At 50.7% G+C, this 18,296-nt stretch overlaps 1 protein-coding gene across 8 annotated transcripts; it reads left to right on the top strand.

Annotated features, from left to right (window-relative positions):
• Nucleotides 1–6,111: 6,111 nt before the first annotated feature.
• Nucleotides 6,112–17,780, top strand: LMBR1L (limb development membrane protein 1 like). 8 transcript variants are annotated; one of them, XM_001504157.7, is made up of 17 exons: nucleotides 6,112–6,535; nucleotides 9,126–9,210; nucleotides 10,289–10,322; nucleotides 11,368–11,507; nucleotides 11,602–11,705; nucleotides 12,397–12,523; nucleotides 13,052–13,120; nucleotides 13,258–13,322; nucleotides 13,670–13,742; nucleotides 13,834–13,917; nucleotides 14,014–14,090; nucleotides 14,654–14,731; nucleotides 14,881–14,954; nucleotides 15,187–15,277; nucleotides 15,377–15,443; nucleotides 16,826–16,987; nucleotides 17,188–17,780. In XM_001504157.7, exons 1-17 carry the CDS (start codon nucleotides 6,464–6,466, stop codon nucleotides 17,253–17,255), a joined length of 1,470 nt encoding a protein of 489 aa, XP_001504207.1. In that variant the 5' UTR covers nucleotides 6,112–6,463; the 3' UTR covers nucleotides 17,256–17,780. The 8 variants fall into 8 exon arrangements, with proteins under 8 accessions (XP_001504207.1, XP_014596470.1, XP_070127419.1 ...); XM_014740984.3 differs by having other exon boundaries at nucleotides 13,996–14,090; XM_070271319.1 differs by having other exon boundaries at nucleotides 6,139–6,767.
• Nucleotides 17,781–18,296: the final 516 nt, after the last annotated feature.

Here is an 18,296-nt window from a genome sequence, read left to right as displayed (position 1 = left end):
ATTACAACTATTCTCTCAAACATTTTTGGAGAGGTCAGAGATAGGTAGAGACAAAGGAAAAGAATCTCCCAAAGCACGTTGGGGCCGGCCCGGTGGCGCAGCAGTTAAGTTCACATGTTCCGCTTTGGCAGCTCAGGGTTCTCCAGTTCGGATCCTGGGTGCAGAGGTTGGCAAGCCATACTGTTGTAGGCATCCCATATATAAAGTAGAGGAAGATGGGCACGGATGTTAGCCCAGGGCCAGTCTTCCTCACCAAAAAGAGGAAGATTGCCGGCAGATGATAGCTCAGGGCTAATATTCCTCAAAAAAAAAGAGAGAAAGGAAAAAAAATAAACCCTTTCCCGATCCCTGCCAACAACAACAACAACAAAAAGTCCTCAGACCCAAGGAGGACTTGCTTAAAAGGAACTTCTGATTTTCTGACTTCCCTGGTACCCTAGACAAGAGGGCAATTCCAAAGTTGCTGGTCTGTTTCTAGGAATTGGTCCAATTTCCATCAGAGAAAGAGAAAAAGGTTTACAGCCTGTCCTAGTTCAGGCTGCTATAACAAAATAGCATAGACTAGATGGCTTGAACAAATATTTATTTCTCACAGTTCTAGAGACTGGGAAATCCAGGATCCAGGTGCCAGCAGATTCAGTGTCTAGTGAGAACCATCTTCCTGGCTTACAGATAGCCAGCCACTTTCTTGCTGCCTCTTTACAAGGCAGAGAAAAAGAAAGTGCTAGTCTCTTCCTCTTCTTCTAAGGTCATTAATCCCATCATTCGGGCTGTACCTTGTGACCTCATCTAAACCTAATTACCTCCCAAAGTCCCCACCTCCTAACACCATCGCATTGGGGCTTAGGGTTTTAAAATATGAATTTTGGGGGGACACAAAAATTCAGTCCATAGCACAGCCTGTAGTATTTTCACCTCAGAGCTGGATGAGTTCTTCCTGAAGACCCAGGAACTCTTGGGAACAAAACTACTCTGAGCAGAAATTTTTCTTTCTTTCTTTCTTTTTTTTTTTTTTTTGAGGAATATTAGCCCTGAGCTAACTACTGCTAGTCCTCCTCTTTTTTGCTGAGGAAGCCTGGCCCTGAGCTAACATCTGTGCCCATCTTCCTCTACTTTATATGTAGGATGCCTACCACAGCATGGTGTGCCAAGTGGTGCCATGCCTGCACCCAGGATTCGAACCGGTGAAACCAGGGCCGCCGAGAAGCAGAACATGCAAACTTAGCCGCTGCGCCACCCGGCCAGCCCCAAAGCAGAAGTTTTTCTGTACTTATGTTTTCTGTGGGAAAATTAGGACATGTAGGTAAGCAAAGAGAAAATAAAAATAACCCATAATCTGAATGGAAAGTTTGTGAAATCTTTGTTTAAAGAAAAGGGCAGCTTTTCTTCATCCCCCTCTCCGCCCCTCTTCCGCCCAAGTCACCACTGGGAGTGAGTGCCCCTGGTCTTCTGTCTCCTCAAGGGGCTCCTCAGCAATAAGTCTTCCTCATTTGGAAGTTCAAAGGTGGCCCCATAGAAAGGAGCAGACCGTGAACCTTTTATTTATTTACTTATTTTGAGGAAGATTAGCCCTGAGCTAACATCTGCTGGCAATCCTCCTCTTTTTGGTGAGGAAGACTGGCCCTGAGCTAACATCCGTGCCCATCTTCCTCTGCTTTATATGTGGGACACCTACCACAGCATGGCTTGCCAAGGGTTGCCATGTCCGCACCCAGGATCCGAACCAGCGGACCCCGGGCCACCGAAGCAGAACGTGGGCACTTAACTGCTGTGCCACCGGGCCAGCTCCAGTGAGCCCGTTAGATACAGATAGAGGATAACAGAGCTCTTAAGCATATTGAAGACCAAGTTTTACCTCTTGGGGCTGGCCCCGTGGCCGAGTGGTTAATTTTGCGCGCTCCGCTGCAGGCGGCCCAGGGTTTCATGGGTTCGAATCCTGGGTGCGGACATGGCACTGCTCATCAAGCCACGCTGAGGTGGCATCCCACTTGCCACAACTAGAAGGACCCACAACTAAGAATATACAACTGTGTACCAGGGGGCTTTGGGGAGAAAAAAGGAGAAAAATTAAATCTTTTTTTAAAAAAATTTTACCTCTCTATTACACTGAATATCTAAACAGCATAGCAATGAGAGAAATACAGAAGTGGCAAGATATATCCACTAAGAGACAATGGCAGAATATTGGGGGAAAAGAGAAGCTTTAGAGTCAGGCAGGCTAAGTTCAAATCCCAGATCCGCCACTTACTTTTGTAGGCTCTTGTACAAGTTATTTAATCCCTTTGAAATGATTCCTTCTCTCCAAAAAAATAAAGTCTACTTTGTAGGGCCTTTGTGACACTGAATAAACTAATCTCTGCAATGTTTCTGTTAATATTTAGCACTTAGTAGAGGCTCAGTCTGGATTAGTTCCCTTCTCTGTGCTGCTTGAAGACATTGAAATTCACTCCCCACAATCAAAGTGGCCCCTTCCCTCCCAAGACCTAATCTCCAGGGCAGATCAAATCCATAACTATTGTTTGAGTGTTTAGCGTGAGAACTGCCCTGGGGTTAAGTATTGAGGCTGAAAAGAAAAGGGTGAATTAGAAGCCAAATACAGATTTCTAACCCTTGAAGAGGAGGGGAAAGGAGAAAAGCCATAAGTGGAGGTAAAGTTAAACAGTACAAAAGATTTAAATAACAGCTCAAGATAATGAATGTCATGAGACAGCACGCATATGCCTAATTGTTCATTGCCCACTGAATATACAGCTGGATGTTACTTCAAGAATTTAGAGGAGGTGGAAATCTGTTCAGGAAAGGATGGAAGAAAAGACATTATTTGAATTCCGCCTTAGAAGTAGATAGGATTTGGACAAAGGGAGATTTGGTAAGTTTAAAAAGAGGTTGTGGAGTGTCTTTTTGTATAGCGTCCTGAGTGGTGATTCAGTAAACAGAGCAGCTTTCACCAATTCTAAACACAGGCACTGGGAAGAAAGTTATTGTGCTTCCAGCTTACTTGTAAACAAGGGCCCAAAGACTTGTGAGCAAATAAATCAGACTGTTGCTGGGCTCATAACTACTTTCTCTAGGAATTTGTCTAGATTCATTCTGTTCTGAGGTTGACCTTGTCTTACCCTATACAGTCCTAAGTTCAATTGTTTATTGACATTTCGCCTTTTAAAGTTCACTTCAGTTGTATAGATTGGTACATTTTGGATGATGGTAAGTCTCTAAGCAGAATCTATGTAAACAAATTGTTGTAAGAGTCAGATGTAATAGTCCGTGACTCGGGTGATCTCATAGCACTTTGTAAACTGCAAAGGACTGTGAACGTTAGATTCATAGATTTGGAGGCAATTTGAAGGGTCTTCTAGTTTTGCAAATGAGATCAATATAGCCCAGGATGATAGCACTAGAACCAGAACCCAGCTCTTCTGATTATTAGCAATGCCTGCCATCTTTTCTCACTACATTTGCAAATATTTGAGTGTCTACATGCACCAGGCTAAGGCCTAGGGAAATAAGCGTGTTCAAGACAAGCACAGTTCTTTCCCTTCAATAGCCTATATGGGGGAGACAAACAATCAAATGCAAGCAAATTAAATCATGGCAACTTGTAATAAATAATATGACAAAAATAGGCTGCTTTAGATAAGGTAGTGAGGGAAGACTCCTCTGAGCAGGTAGCATTTAAGCTTGAAGTCGAAGGAAACTGAAGCTAACCAAAAGTGAATTGGGAAGAAGGAGGGGAAGGAGAGAGCTCTTCCAGGCCGAAGAAACAGCAAGTGCAGAGTCCTGACGAAGGAAAGAGCTTAGCAGGGTTCACCAGGAACTGAGCAAATGCCAGGGTGAGGATGGTGCCAAGTTGAAGCGCTAGAGAAGTGCCAGCTCACAGGTCGCAAACTCACATGCACAGCCGGGCTGACAACACAAATGGAAAAACTGGAGAGGTGTGCGTGCTTACCAGAGTGATAGGATCTGTGGAAGCCTGAGCACATCCTGCCCCATCTACAGAGCCATAGGTCCTTGTGGCCCAGCTCTGCCAGATCTTCTATTTAAGAGACAGAAATCGAATTTTTAAGCTGTCATCTCCTGATTTTTAAAAGTTTGTTGAAATTTGATAAAAACACTGAGAGCCAAACAAAACACAGAATGTCTAATGCAGCCCAAAGGCCACCATTTTACAACCTCTGAAGACCTTGTAGTCTTACTTCAAGGCAGGTGAATTTTTTTTTTTAAAGATTTTATTTTTCCTTTTTCTCCCCAAAGCCCCCTGGTACATAGTTGTATATTTTTAGTTGTGGGTCCTTCTAGTTATGGCATGTGGGACGCCGCCTCAGTACAGCCTGATGAGCAGTGCCATGTCCGTGCCCAGGATCTGAACCAGCAAAACCCTGGGCTGCCGAAGCAGAGTGTGTGAACTTAACCACTCGGCATGGGGCCGGCCCCTATGGCAAGTGAATTTTTAAGTGCAAATGGATTGCTTTTGAGGGGTTCTGAGCAGGCACAAGATCCAATTTGTGTTTTAATAAGATCATTAAAGCACATAGGTTTGAAACAAAGATCGGAGAAGAAGAGTTAAGCACCAGGGTCACTTCTCCCTGACAAGCTGTAAGCTCCTCCAGGGCAGGGCCTTGATCCATTCATGTTAATTCCTCAAACACACTCGATAGGCCCAAGCCACTTCCCTGCGCTCTCTTTCCCTTCCTTGCAGCAGAGCCAAAGACCCAGCCAGCTATCTTCTCTTCTTTGTAACTGTCTCTACATACTCTCCCCATTAGAGGTCTGTTCACTCCACGCCTGGTTGCTAAGTGAGAAATCAGCTCTTCAGGTTCTCTCATTATATGTTGCTATCACCAAAGACAGGTGTATATATGTATATATACATATATACATATACATAATGTATAAATACAAGTATATGTTTTTATTTCCTAAGGTTCTACTGCAAATTGCTGGGGAAACAGAAAAGAGTTAAAATAACTTGCCCCAAGAAGTTGTAAGGGTACAGAATTCAGTTGTTTAATTCTGGCCTGTGATTCTTGCTCAGATAGTAACTGGATGTAGTTTAGGCCTTTCTTCATTTTAAATTTTACTTTTCCCTTTTCTCCCCAAAGCCCCCTGGTACATAGATGTGTATATATATATATATATATATATATATGTATGCCTTTTTTTTCTAGTCGTGGGTCCTTGTAGTTGTGGCATGTGGGATGCCACCTCAGCATGGCTTGATGAGCAGTGCCATGTCCGCACCAGGATCCGAACCAGCGAAACACTGGGCTGCCAAAGGGGAGCGCAGGCACTTAACCACTTGGCCACTGGGCTGGCCCAGTTGAGGCCTTTAGAATTGGGCTCTTATTCTTCAGTGGGGCTTTGCAAAACTCAGCCCTTCTTTTGAGTTTCTCTGTACTGGTCCCTCCAATTTAAAGGAAGGATTCAGCTTCACTAAAGTGGGGCTCCCCAAACAGTACATATACATACCAAGGTCACAGGAAGGTAACTTGCTTCCCTTAATTGTGTGACCTTGGGCATGTGACAACTTCTCACCATTTTCTAATCTCTAAAAGGCTAATCAGAACACCTTCCCTGAAGGGTTATTGCGATGTTAAAATGAGATAAAGTCTATAAAGTGAGTGGCAAATAGTAGGTGGTCAGCTTGTTACCAGGTCTTACTTAATATCAGCCCTGATATTGGTTCCCCTACCGTGAACCCAGCATATATGAGTTAAAGCTAAAGGCACACATTCCCACTTCCCTGGTTCTTTAATTTTAACCCATACATAAAACACTTTCAGAAAATGCTGCTTCGGGCCTGGGGTTACTGGGCAGCGGTACCGTTCAGAACCCCCATGGTGCTCTCGCATCCTCCCTGCCTGCCCTAGTCCAAGTGGCTAATTTAACCACCGTCAAACTAAAATCTTGGTCGCTACTAAAACGCACGAGTCGTCGCTCCTCTACTGCTGGAGGTGAGGGAGACAGTTGCTTAGTTTTAGAAAGAGCACCGGTAGGCCCCAAAGATCCCGCCTCCTTCCACAAGGCGAGCCTATCAGCGCTCTTCTAGCGATGAGCGGCAGCTCTCTAGGAGCCAATGAGTCCAGCTCTCTGGAAGGAACCCGCCCATCCCTTGTGTCGTCACTCGGTCTCTGGCAAGATAGACCCAGGGCCCGCGCTTCCTCGCTGCGAGCCTGGCGGGGGGTGTTTGGATTGAAACAGGACTGAGGCCCGACCTTAAAGGGGCGGGAGCAGAGGGGGGGTGGGGGGGGGCTGGGTCCTTTAAAACAAGGCGCGCTGGTGCCTGCCCCTTTAAGGGCGGAGCGTCCGACGACTGAATCTGAGCCCCATATTACCCCGAGTTTCCGTCGCAGGCGGCGAGGAGAGGCTCCTTGGCCGGGTCCGGGTGCTTGGCGGCGGCGGCTTCTTCCCCGCTCGTCCTCCCCGGGCCCGGAGACACCCCCGCCTCAGTCATGCTGAGCAGAGTATGGAAGCAGCTGACTACGAAGTGCTATCCGTGCGTGAGCAGCTGTTCCACGAGAGGGTCCGCGAGTGCATTGTGAGTGCGGGACCTGGGCAGGAAGGGTAGGACCTGTGGGGGAGAAGCCCCGGCGTCGCGAGAGAGGGAGAAGTTCGGGTCGGAGTGCGACCGCCTGGGCTCAGAGCGCCGTCAGACTCTGCTCGGACCAGGGGCGAGCGAAGAGGGGGCCCGGCCCGACAGAAGGACCGGTGCCCCAGCGGGCGAACCCCTAGACCGGATCAGCTGGGTAGCTGCGCGATAAACAAAGCCGGTCGGTTTCCGTTCCTCCCCTCCACACGCCCCTCCCCCCGCCCTCCCCCCGGTCCCCCACCCCGCCGGTGTTCTGGGCGTGAGTCCTCCTGTGTCTGAGAGTCTGATGAGCCTGCCGATCTTAGTCGGATAGCCCCAGAGGGCTGGGTTTGATTGGTGGGGGGCTTATTCGCATTTACCCCGCAAGCCCAACTGATGCTTGATGAAGGGGAGATAACGGGGAACTTTGGTGGGTCTTCCACTTTGGAAGAAAGGACTCTTGCTGGGGTGGATTCTACTGTGTAAGGATGCAGAACTAAGGTTTCCCCTTCTACTCCCCTTTCCCCCTCCCACTTCCCTCTCCCATTGGTGTTTGTTAGAAACTGAGGTTCCTAGCTTCCCAGCCATTCAGGGATTTCCTCAGTGAGCTGTTCCCCCCGTGCTCCAGAGGGCACCTGGCTGCCTTCCTGACTCCCTCACTGCCCCTAGAGCAACACTGAACCTGCCACACAGCAATGGATTCCTCACTCCTGGGCCGGGGACACCCGGTGGAGCCTAGGGAGTCACATCTTCCTCAAGCCTGCTTTGAACTCTCAACTCTCATCTTTCTCCTCTGTCTCCTCCCCCCGAGCTCCCCAGGGTAACCCTAACCTGCAAATACTAAATGGAAAGGAAAAGAGAAAGATTTGGAAAAATAGAAGTATTAATGAAGGGGGACCCACTGATGGGGTCATCCATTTTTCTCAGGCTCTAGTCAGCCCTGGGCAGCCTCAGACTGGAGGAGGAGTAAAGTGAACGTGACATAACTAGGTCTGCCCTCATCTGTGAGGACTGAAAAGAGGGAGCATAGCAGTCCATGTGTAGAACTCCAGATCTGCTCTCAGGACGCCTGCCTTGTGTGTTCCTTAGTGGATAATCCCATGTGGTGGGGTTGGGCATATGGTGGCGGCATGCCCATGCCTTGAGACAGTGTAGGGCCCGAGGCCCACATTCCTAGAGAAGAGGGAGGGATGAGACCTTGGACAGAGAAGCCGCCTCCTGGATGTCTCCCCCATCCTTTAGTCCCGTTAGCTGAGGACATCAGTGCTGGCCAAGGGCAGCCTGAAGACTTCTGGTGCCTCCCCCACCTGGCTCCCATCCCCTGCTCTAGAGAATCACTTAGCCTCTGCTGGAACTGCGTGGAACTCCAGCCTGACCTTTTGAGCCCTCCTGCTTTCCTGACTATTACGCAAACCCAGGGCAGAGCACTAGGCTGTGAAAATCCTGCAGTTACAATCTCAGTAGCTCATTCTACTCTGCTTCCCTAATGTCAAAAGCTACGACTTTGTCCTGGACCCATTGCTTTCTGGGGTATCTATAACTTCTTCCTTCCGTGTATAGATAGCTGTGTGCAGATTCCCTGTGTGGTCGGCTCCTCTTGGAGACTGGAGGGCCCATGAGACTGATCCTGCCTTCTTGGCCTACTTCAAACGCAATAACATCTCTTCTCAGGACTCTCTGGCCCTGATTGTGGAGCCTAGCTGACTGGTGGCTCCTCCCCTAGGCAATAGTAGCTTACTTGGGGTAGGTAGGGATGAATGCATGTACAGAGGAACCTGGCCAAGTCCCGCTGTAACTGTGGACTAGAGGTCCAATCACTCAAGGGCACCGGACAGGCCCTGAGAGGCCTGACCCTGGAATTGGAAGTCACTTGAGGTAGGGACCAGGGATTGACAGCTTTTAAAGGGGCCGATGCTGGCTCTAGAAATTTGTAGCTATTGGGCCCCAACTAAGGCTTACTCTTAGGGGCAGAGGATTAAATGAGGCTCTGATTTGGCCCAGAGTGGACCTGATCTTTCAGGGTCCCTGAATAAAGACAGGCTAGAAGTTCTGACTTGGCATAGAAATGTGATTCCTGCTGATTCTCTCCCGGAGCTTGAGGCAAGGTGGCATTGGGGGCCGGGGAGTGGAGGGAGGGGGAGTGGAGTGCCAGGACCATGCAGACATCCTCTTCTTCCCCTCAAATCTGTCTTCCTTTCCAACAATGTGCCAAGAGTGAATTCCCTCTGGTTCCGTGGCCCATTTCAGGTGTGTGTGTGTCTCTAGGAGTTTTCTCTGACCATTTACTACCCAGGGTTTGACTGAAGCCATTTTCTCCCAGGAAAAACCCCATAGGTTTGGACAGGGTGCTGTTTCCTCAGGTGCACAGGACAGCCCCTGTCTGGTGCTTCTTAGAGGCCCCTGAGGCCCTGACCAGAAGGAGGTACTAGGGAGAAAGATGGAACCCCTGGAAGTGTGGAGCCTTGTTCTGGGGAAGCGACCCCGTGGAATTAGAGGCCACCGGGGCTATGGAATGTGCTGGGGATTAGAGCTTCTCATCCCAGCTCACACTCTGCCACAGATCTCAACACTTCTGTTTGCGACACTCTACATCCTCTGCCACATCGCCCTGACCCGCTTCAAGAAGCCCACTGAGTTCACCACAGGTACCTGTGCCTTGCCTCCCTCCTGCCTTCCCTTTGCCAGCGTTCCCGTTGCCATGGGGCCAGCCTCAGGAGAATGGGCCTGTGGTGCCTTCTGGGAAAGGAGAGGTGGCTGTTCTGGAGACTTTGCCTCTTCCTCCCAACCTGCAGAGGCAGGGACAAGGTGGTCTAGTGGAAAGTCTAGAAGGAAGTATCTAATAAATGGAACTAATAAAGCCTCTGGGCAAGTCATGTAACTTTTCTGACCCTCAGTTTCATCCTCTACAAATGGGCCTAATAATCTCTGCTCAGTCCATTATCACTGTGTGGACCGAAGGAGATGGTTAATGTGAAAACCCTCTGTGAACCTAAAGTACGCAACTGCAGGGTGCATATTATCACAGGCACAAGCTCTGCCATCTCCTCTCCTACTGCTACACACCCAGGACCAGTGACCTCCCTGACCACTGGGCCCTAGGGCCTGGTGCTAGTGGCCTTTCTCTTTATAGAGGGCCTAGTGTGCTCAGACTGGAGCTTTCCTTCCTGTAGGCATTGTGTGGTTGGGGGGAAGGGGGCAGGGGGTGGACACACTTGCCCCAGTTCCTGGCCCCAGCCTGTACAGATCATCTTGTCCTGGCTCTAGCCTTTCTTCCCCTCCAGATGGTTTCATAAGCCCCCACCCAAGAATCCTCATTGTGAGTCCCCTGGGGATTTTCTCTCTCTCCCCCAACCCTCATTTCCCTTCACTACACCTAGCCACTGATGTAACCAACCTCACAGACCAGTTGTTTCTTGTAATTTCAGCTTATAAAGAGGAAGCTGTAATGGGAGAGATCATGGGGAGGGAGGGAAGTGGGGAATTTCTGGCTTATACTCTTCCCACCTGGGACCACTGACTTTTAAGCTGCCACATTGGCCAGAGAACAGGTTGTGGGGTTCATCGTGTGAGCTCTCCGAGAGCCTCCTTTCCAGCTCTGCCTCTGTGGCCAGGCTCTTCTTTCAGGGGGCAGGAAGGGGGTTAGGAGGGCACACTGCAACACAGATGGCTCCCAGAGCTGCCCGCTGATGTCCTGCCTCTTCCCCATGCCTCTTTCTCTTGTAGTGGATGATGAAGATGCCACAGTCAACAAGATTGTGTAAGTGTCACTGCCTGAGCAGCTGGTACCAGTAGCCTTTAGAAGCTGGGATCTAGTGAGGCCCATGGAACTGAAGGGAGAGTGGGGTTTTCACACAGTGAAGAGAGAGTTTCTGCTCCCACCTGATTTCTGGCTTCTTCCGGCTTTACCTCACCCTGGGGACGTTTGGAGAAGCTGCTGTTCCTGTCTCCCTGGTTAGGCCAGGAGCTTCTGGGAGCCTCACAGTCCTGTTGGCTGGGGCCTGAGTCACCGGAAATGGCTCCAGCTTGGCTTCACTTCCCAGTGGCTATTGGGGAGGGAGTGGGGCGGGATGCAGACAGATGGAAACAGAGCAGGGGATGGGGAAGGTGGAACCCCCAAGGGTGAGGCATGCTTGATTCTGACAGGATGACCCTTACTCCAGGCTGCTATTATTCACTAGCACGTATAGAGAAAAACATAGAGATGACCTTTCTGGGTCAACAGATTAGAAGAAGGCAACCCTTCCCCCTTGATGGACCACCTAGATCAAAATGTCCCCTCTTGTCAGCTGTTGCAGCCCAGGACACAGGCCTTGGCTATGAAGCTGGATTTCTGCTCCTTTTCCCCACTTTGTCGTAGTGCCTTCATGCAGGGCATAGCCACATGGGGTGACCCTGTTCTTATCTGGGCTGAAGAAGGCAGGCTCAGAAATCCACATCCCTGAGCAGAGAAGAGAAGCCAGGCCCCATAGCTTGGCTTCATGCCCGGCACACCCTACAGGCATGTGCAGGAAGATCACATTCCTGGGGACAGTCTGGGCAAATGACATGGCAGGTGACCAGGTTCCTGTGAATGCCTGAGGTGTGCCCATCCCATGTGCCCAGGCTTCCCTGGAGGTAAGGGCTAGGGCAGGGGGTGGGGCAGTGAGTAAAGCCCCAACTGGACAGCTCTTTCCCTGGATCTGTCACTGCTACAGCTGGTTCCAGGAGAAGCCACAGGTGCCTATAGGGACGAATGGGGCTTCTTGGGCATAGAGTAATGAGTGTCTGACCTAAGCAAGGGCACTGTCGCCTCCTCTGCCCAGGCTCGAACTGTGCACCTTTACCCTGGCGGTTGCCCTGGGTGCTGTCCTGCTCCTGCCCTTCTCCATCATCAGCAATGAGGTGCTGCTCTCTCTGCCTCGAAACTACTACATCCAGTGGCTCAACGGCTCCCTCATCCATGGTGCGTGGCTCCTGGTTGCAGCTTGGGGTGGGGATAGGGAGCAGGTAGGTCAGTCCCCTTACTGACCACCTCTGCTTTTTCTTTTTTGCTCTAGGCCTCTGGAACCTCGTTTTTCTCTTTTCTAACTTGTCCCTCATCTTTCTCATGCCCTTTGCATACTTCTTCACTGAGTCTGAAGGCTTTGCTGGCTCCAGAAAGGTGAGTGGGGGATGTGTCAATTGATCCAGGCGGGAACCAGATTTCTACTCAAATGCTTCACCTGAAGAGATTTTAATGAACAGACTATTTGCAGAGGTATAGTCAGAATTAAGGGGACCAACAAGGAGTTTGAGGTGCTAGCAACAGCAAGAAGTCATTACCACATCTAAGCCCATGGGAGTGAAGGGAAGAAATCATTTCTGGAACCCACTGATAGTTGAAACTGGGGAGGTGCAGCCACCAAGCAGAGGAGCTGTTGTCTTAGTGTTGCAGCCACTGCCGAAACCAAGGTGCCAAAGGTGGGAGGACACACAGAAAAAATACCCTGACCTCTCTCTCTTCCTACCTTCCACTCTCCTGCTGGTCCTTCCCATTGGGCAAGCTGAACAGGAAGCCAGAAAGCAAAGAGCTTATGTGATGCAGACCTCGGGGGTCAACCTCCCAGAGCAGGGTGGGGACTGAATCTGGGGAGGGAGTTGCAAATGAAGAATATCCAGTATAGGGAATGGCCCCAGATTGTAGGGTAGGAGGACAGAGTGACTTAGAATAAGAGGGAAATGCCCTCCCCTGTCTCCTGAATCCAAAGCTCTTTAGTTCCCCCAGCCAGGCTGCCATCTCTGATGTCTCCTTCCTTCCCCATGTTGCCCTGGTGCTGACCCCTCCCCCCTCCACCTCTTGCCTCCTCCTGTAGGGTGTCCTGGGCCGAGTCTACGAGACGGTGGTAATGTTGATGCTTCTCACTCTGCTGGTGCTGGGCATAGTGTGGGTGGCATCAGCCATTGTGGACAACAACAAGGCCAGCAGGGAGTCACTCTATGGTGAGAGGGCCAGCTTCCTCCCCACCCTCCAGCTGAGTGGCTCTTCAGTTGGCTAATGTCCCGCTGCCTGGAACAACAGTATCCCTCTAAGGTGGAGAAGGTTGGGACCCTCTCCCTTAGACTGAAGTTTCAAACTGATGGACTTCAGGGCAAATCCAACCTGGAGAAGTGTTCCGTGGGGCCCATGCATTGATTAAAATATATGTATATGAGTCAGTTGTTGACATGTTAAAGTTGAGAGGTTAATATCCATATTTGCTTGACAAGTTTGAGGATCCAGCCACACTAGTCCCTGGTGACTGAGGCCAAGTAGCGGCTGTGCCTTTTCAGTAGGGCTTAGGATCTCCAGTTTTCTGTAGTCCCTGCCACTCCATCTTCTGCTGAGGCAGTTGAGCTTTCCTCATTTGCATTATTTGCCTAACCCCTGTAGGCTTCAGTGTAGTGTCCTTCCCTAGTCTCTGAGGCCTGTGAGCCCTCCGTAAGCAGGAAGAGGGAGACGAGCTGACGTACATCTTTTTTTACCCTTAGACTTCTGGGAGTACTACCTCCCCTACCTCTACTCCTGCATCTCCTTCCTCGGAGTCCTGCTGCTCCTGGGTGAGTGTTCGGGTCTGAGGGGATGGATAAGGTCCTTGGGCCAGAGTGACCAGGGTGGAAGGAGAGGGAATAGAGGAGTGGGTAGGGGAAGTGGTGGAGAGAAGGGTCTGGCAGGTGACTGGCTCCTGTCCCCACAGTTTGTACTCCACTAGGTCTCGCCCGCATGTTCTCGGTCACTGGGAAGCTGCTGGTCAAGCCCCGGGTATGTACTGCTCCTTGCCCTTTGATCCTGCAGGGCAAGCTTCCTGCAAAGCTGGAGCCATACAATGAAGCAATCCCATGGTTGTGTATTGCACACCTTGCAGAGGGCCACAGCTTTTGTTGGCTCCTGTATCCTTCACCCCTATCATCTGGAGCTGGTCACCAGACATGCAAAGCAGAACACAAGGCAGTTGGGAGGGACTGGATGAAGTTGTTGGCCACAGGGTGGTGAATGAGGGTTAGGGGAAGGAATGGGACTCTGGAGCCCTGGGATGAGCAGGGTTCTCCTGGGGCCCTTGGAATCCGGGAGCCTCTGTCAGTTGGTCCCTCCTTCTCCCCTACCCTCAGCTGCTGGAAGACCTGGAGGAGCAGCTGTACTGCTCAGCCTTTGAGGAGGCAGCCTTGACCCGCAGGATTTGCAGTGAGTTGTGGTCCTTCCCAGCAGGGATGGTGGGCGTGGCTTGGGCCGGGGCTGCAGGACTTGGGGGCAGCACCATCCTCTCTGCCCTCAGATCCCACCTCCTGCTGGCTGCCTTTGGACATGGAGCTGGTTCACAGACAGGTCCTGGCTCTGCAGACACAGAGGGTCCTGCTCGGTATGTGGGATGGTAGTGATCGGGATACCTGGGCTTCCCCAAGGGAAGTAGCCCCTCATTCCAGGCCCTTGCTGACAGCTTCCCATCCCTGCACAGAGAAGCGGCGGAAGGCTTCCGCCTGGCAGCGGAACCTGGGCTACCCCCTGGCCATGCTGTTCTTGCTGGTACTGACGGTAGGTATTCCAGCCTTGGTGGGTTGGGGAGCAGTAGGCCCTTGAATACTTTAGGCTTTCTCAGGGAAAAGGGAGGAGATGCAGGGACCTGGTTGTCATCAATAATAATAGTTACCTCTCACTGAGTGCCTACTTTGTGTCCTGCCTTGTGCTGAGCACATCAATTCCCATTTTGTGGATGAAGAAACAGAGAAGTTAAGGAGTTTGCCCAAGCCCACACAGGGCCACTGAGTAGTTATGCAAGTTTGCTCTGGGATGAAAATAAGGATTGAAATCCAGTCCATCCCCCCACTTGCCACATCCTGGACTTGGGAATAAATCTTATTAGTCTGGAGGAAGAGGCACATTTTTCTGTTCAGCCTTTTTGCAGTCCTTCCACTTGGGAAGTTACATCTTATAATGCCCTCAAAGGTGTTCTCTTGCTAGCAACAGCCTTGAGGACATCCCACACAGCTAATTGGAAACTGAAAATGTTGGACCAGGGTGTCTGCTCTTACTTTTCAACTCAGGATACTGCTGTGGGCTGGGGCAGGGATGGGAGTTTGTGACCTTGCCTTACACAGGGCCTGTCTGTACTCATTGTGGCCATCCACATCCTGGAGCTGCTCATTGATGAGGCTGCCATGCCCCGGGGCATGCAGGTATTGGGTTGGCATCCCACCATGTGTTTTGGGGAGGGCCTAGGAAAGGCTGGGATGAGGGGGCAGAAGCTGAAGCCAGAGGGAAGGTTGAGTGCTGGGTGGTACTGATGGTTGGAAGTACTCCACAGTGACACCACTCCATCTCTCAGGGTACCTCTCTGGGCCAGGTCTCCTTCTCCAAGCTTGGCTCCTTTGGTGCTGTCATTCAGGTTGTACTCATCTTGTATCCTTCTGGAAATCCATCATTGCCTCTGTTTGCTGAATCTGTCTCCTCTGGGACTCTGGGCAGAGCTACAGTGAGGGTGATGGGGAAGGGGGCAAGTCTTCACCAACCTGGGGTTCAGAAAGCAGGAAAAGACTTGATTTGAAAGGAGGGCTGGGGGAGAGGTCTGTTCCCTTTGAGATGAGGCATTAATCCTTGGGAGCTGGCCAGTTCTTCCCTAACCCAGTGGCAGTTACCTGATGGTCTCATCGGTTGTGGGATTCTACAGCTCTCCACTCTTCCGGGGCCTGTGGCCCAGATGGCACGACACAGCCATGACACAGGTAGCTGGGCGAGGGTAGAGGAAGCCCCCCTGGGAACATGCATGGGTACTAGGTGCTGGAGCTCCTGCCCTCACCTCCCCTTTCCTTACTCCCACCCAGATAATTGGGAACTGTGTCTGCCTCCTGGTCCTGAGCTCAGCACTTCCTGTCTTCTCTCGAACTCTAGGTAAGTAGCAAAAGGAGGTAAGGGAATTGGCTTTTTTTGAGTACCTACTGGTGCTAAGCAGGTACTTTATATATATGCTCTCTCTAATTCAAACAACAAACCTATGAGGAGGTATTATCCCCATTATACAGAAGGAGAAACTGAGGCTCTGTAAACTGCCTATGCTGAGCTTCAGAGTAGTAGAGTAGTGTTGCTTCAAAGCTCATACCTTTCCCATTTGCTTCCTCCCACACCCTCCCCCATTTACGTCCATTTTTTGGTGGAGAAGCACCACTTTTCCCCAAATCTTCTTCTGGGGTGGATCATTTAATAAACATTCTCATTTTAAAGATAAAAAACAGAAAAGCCAATTGATTTACCCAGAATTATACAGCTAGTTTGGGGCAAGGCCAAGTCAGGCTGGAACCCTTGTCTCCTGAACCCTAGTCCATTGCTTTCCCCACACACTGGGGTGTCAAATAATATGCTCAGGGCTTCTCCCATTTTTAGAGCTATAATCTAGAATTACCTGGTAAAAATGTTCGAAAGTGTATCTAGTTCACCCGAAGGTAGTATGGGAGTGGCATAGGTACCTGCCACCCCCACATCATCATCCATATATTATAAATGATTTAGTATTTACATCAGTTCTATTTGGTTCTTAAGTTCATGCTCTCTCCGCTATACCATCTGTATTTATGCCATGGAGATTTAGTAGGAAGATTTAGACTTGTGGGCCCATCAGTTAGTTTGTTTAGATTGAATGCAAGTAGGAGTATTTTGTTTTAAAGTGGGGGGTGGCCCGAGATTTTTGATTTATGGTGATAATATTAAGGGCTCACTGAGCGTTAGAATGGTGCCTGGCACTTATAGTGCTTTATGTGTATTGTCTTATTTAATTCTCACAGTCCCATTATTTTCTTTACTTTATAGTTGAGGAAACTGAGGCACAGGTGTTGAAGGAATTTGCCCCAGATCACACAGTTAGTGAGGGGTGGAGTTTGGAACCAAAGCAGCTCAGAGTCCGAGCTCTTAGCCTCCACACTGCCCTGTCTACTAAAAAAACGCTTGATGAACAGCTTGCAGGTTCCTGATCCAGGAACAAGTAGCAGGTTCAGGGAGCTCCTCGGGGCACCTGCAGCCTGAGCAAAGGCCACATTGGAGGAGAAGATGCCAAACTCTGGAAGGGAAATTGAAGGAAGCCTAGCTGCTGATGCTTTTCTTCAACAGGACTGAACTGCCCCTGAGACAGAGCTTGGGAGGTAGGAATAATTAACGCATAGGAGAGGCCAACTGATCAGTTGCAGTGTTGAGATGTAGCCACCAGGAGGCAGCAGAAAGCTGGGCTGTGGGTCAGGGAGGGGCTGGGGAGCCCACCTCCCATCCTGGCCTTTGTATTTCAGGGCTCACTCGCTTTGACCTGCTGGGTGACTTTGGACGCTTCAACTGGCTGGGCAATTTCTACATCGTGTTCCTCTACAATGCAGCCTTCGCGGGCCTCACCACTCTATGTCTGGTGAAGACCTTCACCGCAGCTGTGCGGGCAGAACTGATCCGGGCCTTTGGTGAGAGGGGGTGGGGGCACAGGCTGGTGGGGTGGTTGTGAGGTGGAGCCCTCTGGAACAGTGGTCATCCCGGCAGGGGAGAGGGCATGTTCTCTGCTTTGTTTGTGATGTACCTCATCCACCCTGTCTATGGCTTGGTTGTCTTATCCCTGAAGACTGGACCTATGCCTCACTTTTGACTGCCCCCTACTCTTCTCCAGGGCTGGACAGACTGCCATTGCCTGTCTCCGGTTTCCCCCGGGCATCTAGGAAGACCCAGCACCAGTGACCTCCAGCTGGGTGTGGGAGGGAGAAAACTGGACACTGCCATCTGCTGCCCAGGCCTGGAGGGGTGGGTGGACCTCAGGACCTGGAATCTGAGAGGGTGGGTGGCAGAGGGGAGCTGAGCCGTCTGCACTGTCGCATAATCTGAGCCAGAGTTTGGGACCAGGCCCCCCCGCCGCTTTTCCAGATTTAACCATGGGCCCCAGTGTGGGGTGGGGCTGCGTGGCTGGGTCTGGCTCCTGGTCCCAAACGTGTTTACACATCACTCTGCCTCACTGCTGTTTCGGGCCATGCCCGTAGCCATGTTTACATGATTTGATGTGCAATAGGGTGGGGTGGGGACAGGGGAGGGACTGGGCCGGGGTGGACTTGGGAGGTGGATTGTCTCCCTTGCCTCTGGCCCATCAGAACCTAAGCACTGTGCTGTCCTAGAGGGGTTTTGGACTACCAGAGAGATGAGGGCATAGGGAGGAAGAGGCCACAACTATCAGCAATAAAGTTGATCCAGGGTTTGCTTTGGTTTTTTAAAGAGTCTTTGTGTCTGTTTGAACAGCCTTGCTCCCTGCAGTCCTAAGTCTACCAACTGAGAGAAACGGGTCCTGCACACCATCCTTTGCCTGCCCTCCATCTACATTCTTACTGGCCTTTGGGGACTTGGGTCTGGTGTTAGGCCACACGATTAGGCAGTGGGAAGCTCCTCCTCCCTTAGCCTTGTGTAAAGCTGGTTGGTCCCCTGACTCTTCCTTGTGCCCATGGCCTTGTTCTGTGCCTTAGTTCTTGGGGGCAGGTGGGCATGGGTGTAGGAATGGGATAACCTCTCCCTATACACATACACCTCCCTCACTTGACTCTTGGATGTAGAGTAAAAGAAGTGGCGGCCTGACAAGGTTTTTTGATCCCCAGCTCAGAGAAGAACCTAACTCCATCTTTCCAGCTCTCGGTGCCCCGAATGCTATGTGCGCCTCGCTGCTATGTTGGGGGCAGGGGCAAAGTTTCTGCTCAGGGTCATGCAGGTCGTATGTTGCACAACTTCAGGGGCACCATT

This window comes from Equus caballus, chromosome 6 (genome assembly GCF_041296265.1).
Source record: "Equus caballus isolate H_3958 breed thoroughbred chromosome 6, TB-T2T, whole genome shotgun sequence".
NCBI classification, from domain to species: domain Eukaryota; kingdom Metazoa; phylum Chordata; class Mammalia; order Perissodactyla; family Equidae; genus Equus; species Equus caballus.
The sequence above is the reverse complement of the archived record's forward strand: the minus strand, read 5'-3'. Positions and strand labels throughout refer to the sequence as shown.

What these genes read in the sequence shown, in the direction of transcription:
- LMBR1L (XM_023643480.2), top strand. Translation starts at nt 9,003, where the DNA reads ATGGAACCCCTGGAAGTGTGGAGCCTTGTTCTGGGGAAGCGACCCCGT. An exon ending in TGTTCTTGCTGGTACTGACG is followed by an intron (nt 14,091 to 14,653) that starts GTAGGTATTCCA and finishes TGCCTTACACAG; the next exon opens with GGCCTGTCTGTACTCATTGT. An exon ending in TGTCTTCTCTCGAACTCTAG is followed by an intron (nt 15,444 to 16,825) that starts GTAAGTAGCAAA and finishes TTTGTATTTCAG; the next exon opens with GGCTCACTCGCTTTGACCTG.